The 1,967-nt window shown below is 37.1% G+C and overlaps 1 protein-coding gene across 1 annotated transcript; it reads right to left on the reverse strand.

Moving 5' to 3' along the window:
* Positions 1–710: 710 nt before the first annotated feature.
* Positions 711–1,292, reverse strand: LOC106326585 (glu S.griseus protease inhibitor-like). Its single transcript, XM_013764520.1, has 2 exons — positions 1,200–1,292; positions 711–963 (listed from the first exon to the last, which is right to left on the reverse strand). Exons 1-2 carry the CDS (start codon positions 1,216–1,218, stop codon positions 758–760), a joined length of 225 nt encoding a protein of 74 aa, XP_013619974.1. The 5' UTR covers positions 1,219–1,292; the 3' UTR covers positions 711–757.
* Between the last annotated feature and the right edge of the window lie 675 nt (positions 1,293–1,967).

Here is a 1,967-nt window from a genome sequence, read left to right on the forward strand (position 1 = left end):
ATACATAAGCGACTCTCAGATCAATTCTGCTGGAAAACATCAAACGGTAATCAACAGAAATACAGAAACGCTCAACGAAAATTGAGTAAAAATACATTTCAATTAACTGCAGTAAAAAAACTTGGGAACATAGATTGTTCTTTGGCCAAAAAGAGTACGTGATTCACTCGATCCATCTCCTCCCACGCAGTACCAACACAATTAATTTCTTTTGAAAAGTCTGTCCCTTTAAATAAAACAACAAACTATGGATTGATTTATTTCCATATAATAAACGAAGTACAAAATCCCAAAGACAGATACATACATGTACGACGATGGTGATGAACTGTCTGAGAGGAATTCTTACATCTAAAACTGGACGAGGATGATGGAAAATATAAAGAGATAGATTGATGATGGAATATGTAAAGGGATAAGAAATCTGAAAGTTCAATGTATAGATGGATTTTAGAGACGCGTTGAATCCGAAAGGAGGCAAATGAGGTGTCCTTTGAGAAGAGGCGGATGTATAAGGGGTGCATTGTTCAGAGAGCAGTTGACTGAGACGCCTTTTGGTGAACGACTTCGGATCTTATAAATAAGAGATGATCATGTCCGTTAGATTACAAAGTATTGATAAACTTAACCGTTAGATTTAAATTTTATATTCCTATAAAAAAAATGATTACGTCGTCTAGCTTCAAAATTGGATTTGCTATTATATATAGATTCATATTAAATTGACATAGTAACACAGCGTGGTCCGTATACAAGTCTAACCGACGATAGGGACTACGACGACGGTACCATCAACTTTTTTATCAACCCAGACCAAAACCCGGTTGCACCTGATGTTATACTCAAAAGGCACCGGAGATCGAACTACAATCACGGCTGCTGTGACTCCGGGGTTCTCACGTTCGATCACAGAAGCCGCATAGTCTCCCTTTGTTCCCACAAGCTCCGGCCATGAGGTCTTCCCTGCACGCACTCAAAGCAACCACAGTAGATAGATTGGTTAGTAATTTACATTTGACATTTTAGAGATCAATGTCCATCACAAGATTTTTTTTTTTTTTTTTTTTTTCCATCACAAGATTTCCATGGAAGTAATTAAAACAATATGCCCCCAAACCATGTTTCTCAGGTCGTATCTCGGTAAATGAAATTTTTTGAACGTTGTAACTGAAACATCAACATATAACAAAAAGTATTACCAGAACATATAAACGACATTTTGCCTCTCCTTTTAGCTTTGCAGTGTTACGTTGTGAATTTTGACATGCTCGTCTTTACAAGTTTGAGTCCAATTTATAGAATCGGAGAGTATAGTCGTTGGGCGTTTGCAGATTCAAAGTAAAATAGATATTTTTTACTCGGTATTCAAGCTTTGACTAAGATTATTGCTTATGATTGATGCTCTTGCAAGTGATTTTAATTTTCTAAATTTCTTCTAGCCATACCGATCGACAGCAAGATAATCTTTCAGAATCCCATATAATATTGAAAGAAAATATTCCCGATGATTCTGTTTACATTACATTTTTATATATTATTTTCACAACTCACAAGAAACATATGTGTAGATCATTTTTTTTTTTTTTTTTTTTCAGCAAGAAATTTACAAACTCATGTTGACTCTGTAAACCATATTGGTAACTCCGCATCCATGTGAACGACAAAGGACAATTGCTTGCGTGCACTACGTGCTAAGCTATCCGCCCGAAGGTTCGCCGTCCGAGGTACATGTACGATGTGTGAGTTGAGGAAGCTTCCTTTGAGAAGCTTGATATCTTCCAAATAGCTTTCAAATGCTGGTCATTCTTCTGGTTCTGAAACCATCTTCACCAATTGAGAACAATCCGTAGCAAATGTAACCTGGACCTGTCTTAAATTCTTCATACATTCCATTGCCCAAATCAAAGCCTCTATCTCCGAATGAAGGGGAGAGAGGCATGCCCGTATTCCTTGCCCCCAGTAGACTA

The sequence above is a fragment of the Brassica oleracea genome, chromosome C2 (assembly GCF_000695525.1).
Source record: "Brassica oleracea var. oleracea cultivar TO1000 chromosome C2, BOL, whole genome shotgun sequence".
Taxonomy (NCBI): domain Eukaryota; kingdom Viridiplantae; phylum Streptophyta; class Magnoliopsida; order Brassicales; family Brassicaceae; genus Brassica; species Brassica oleracea.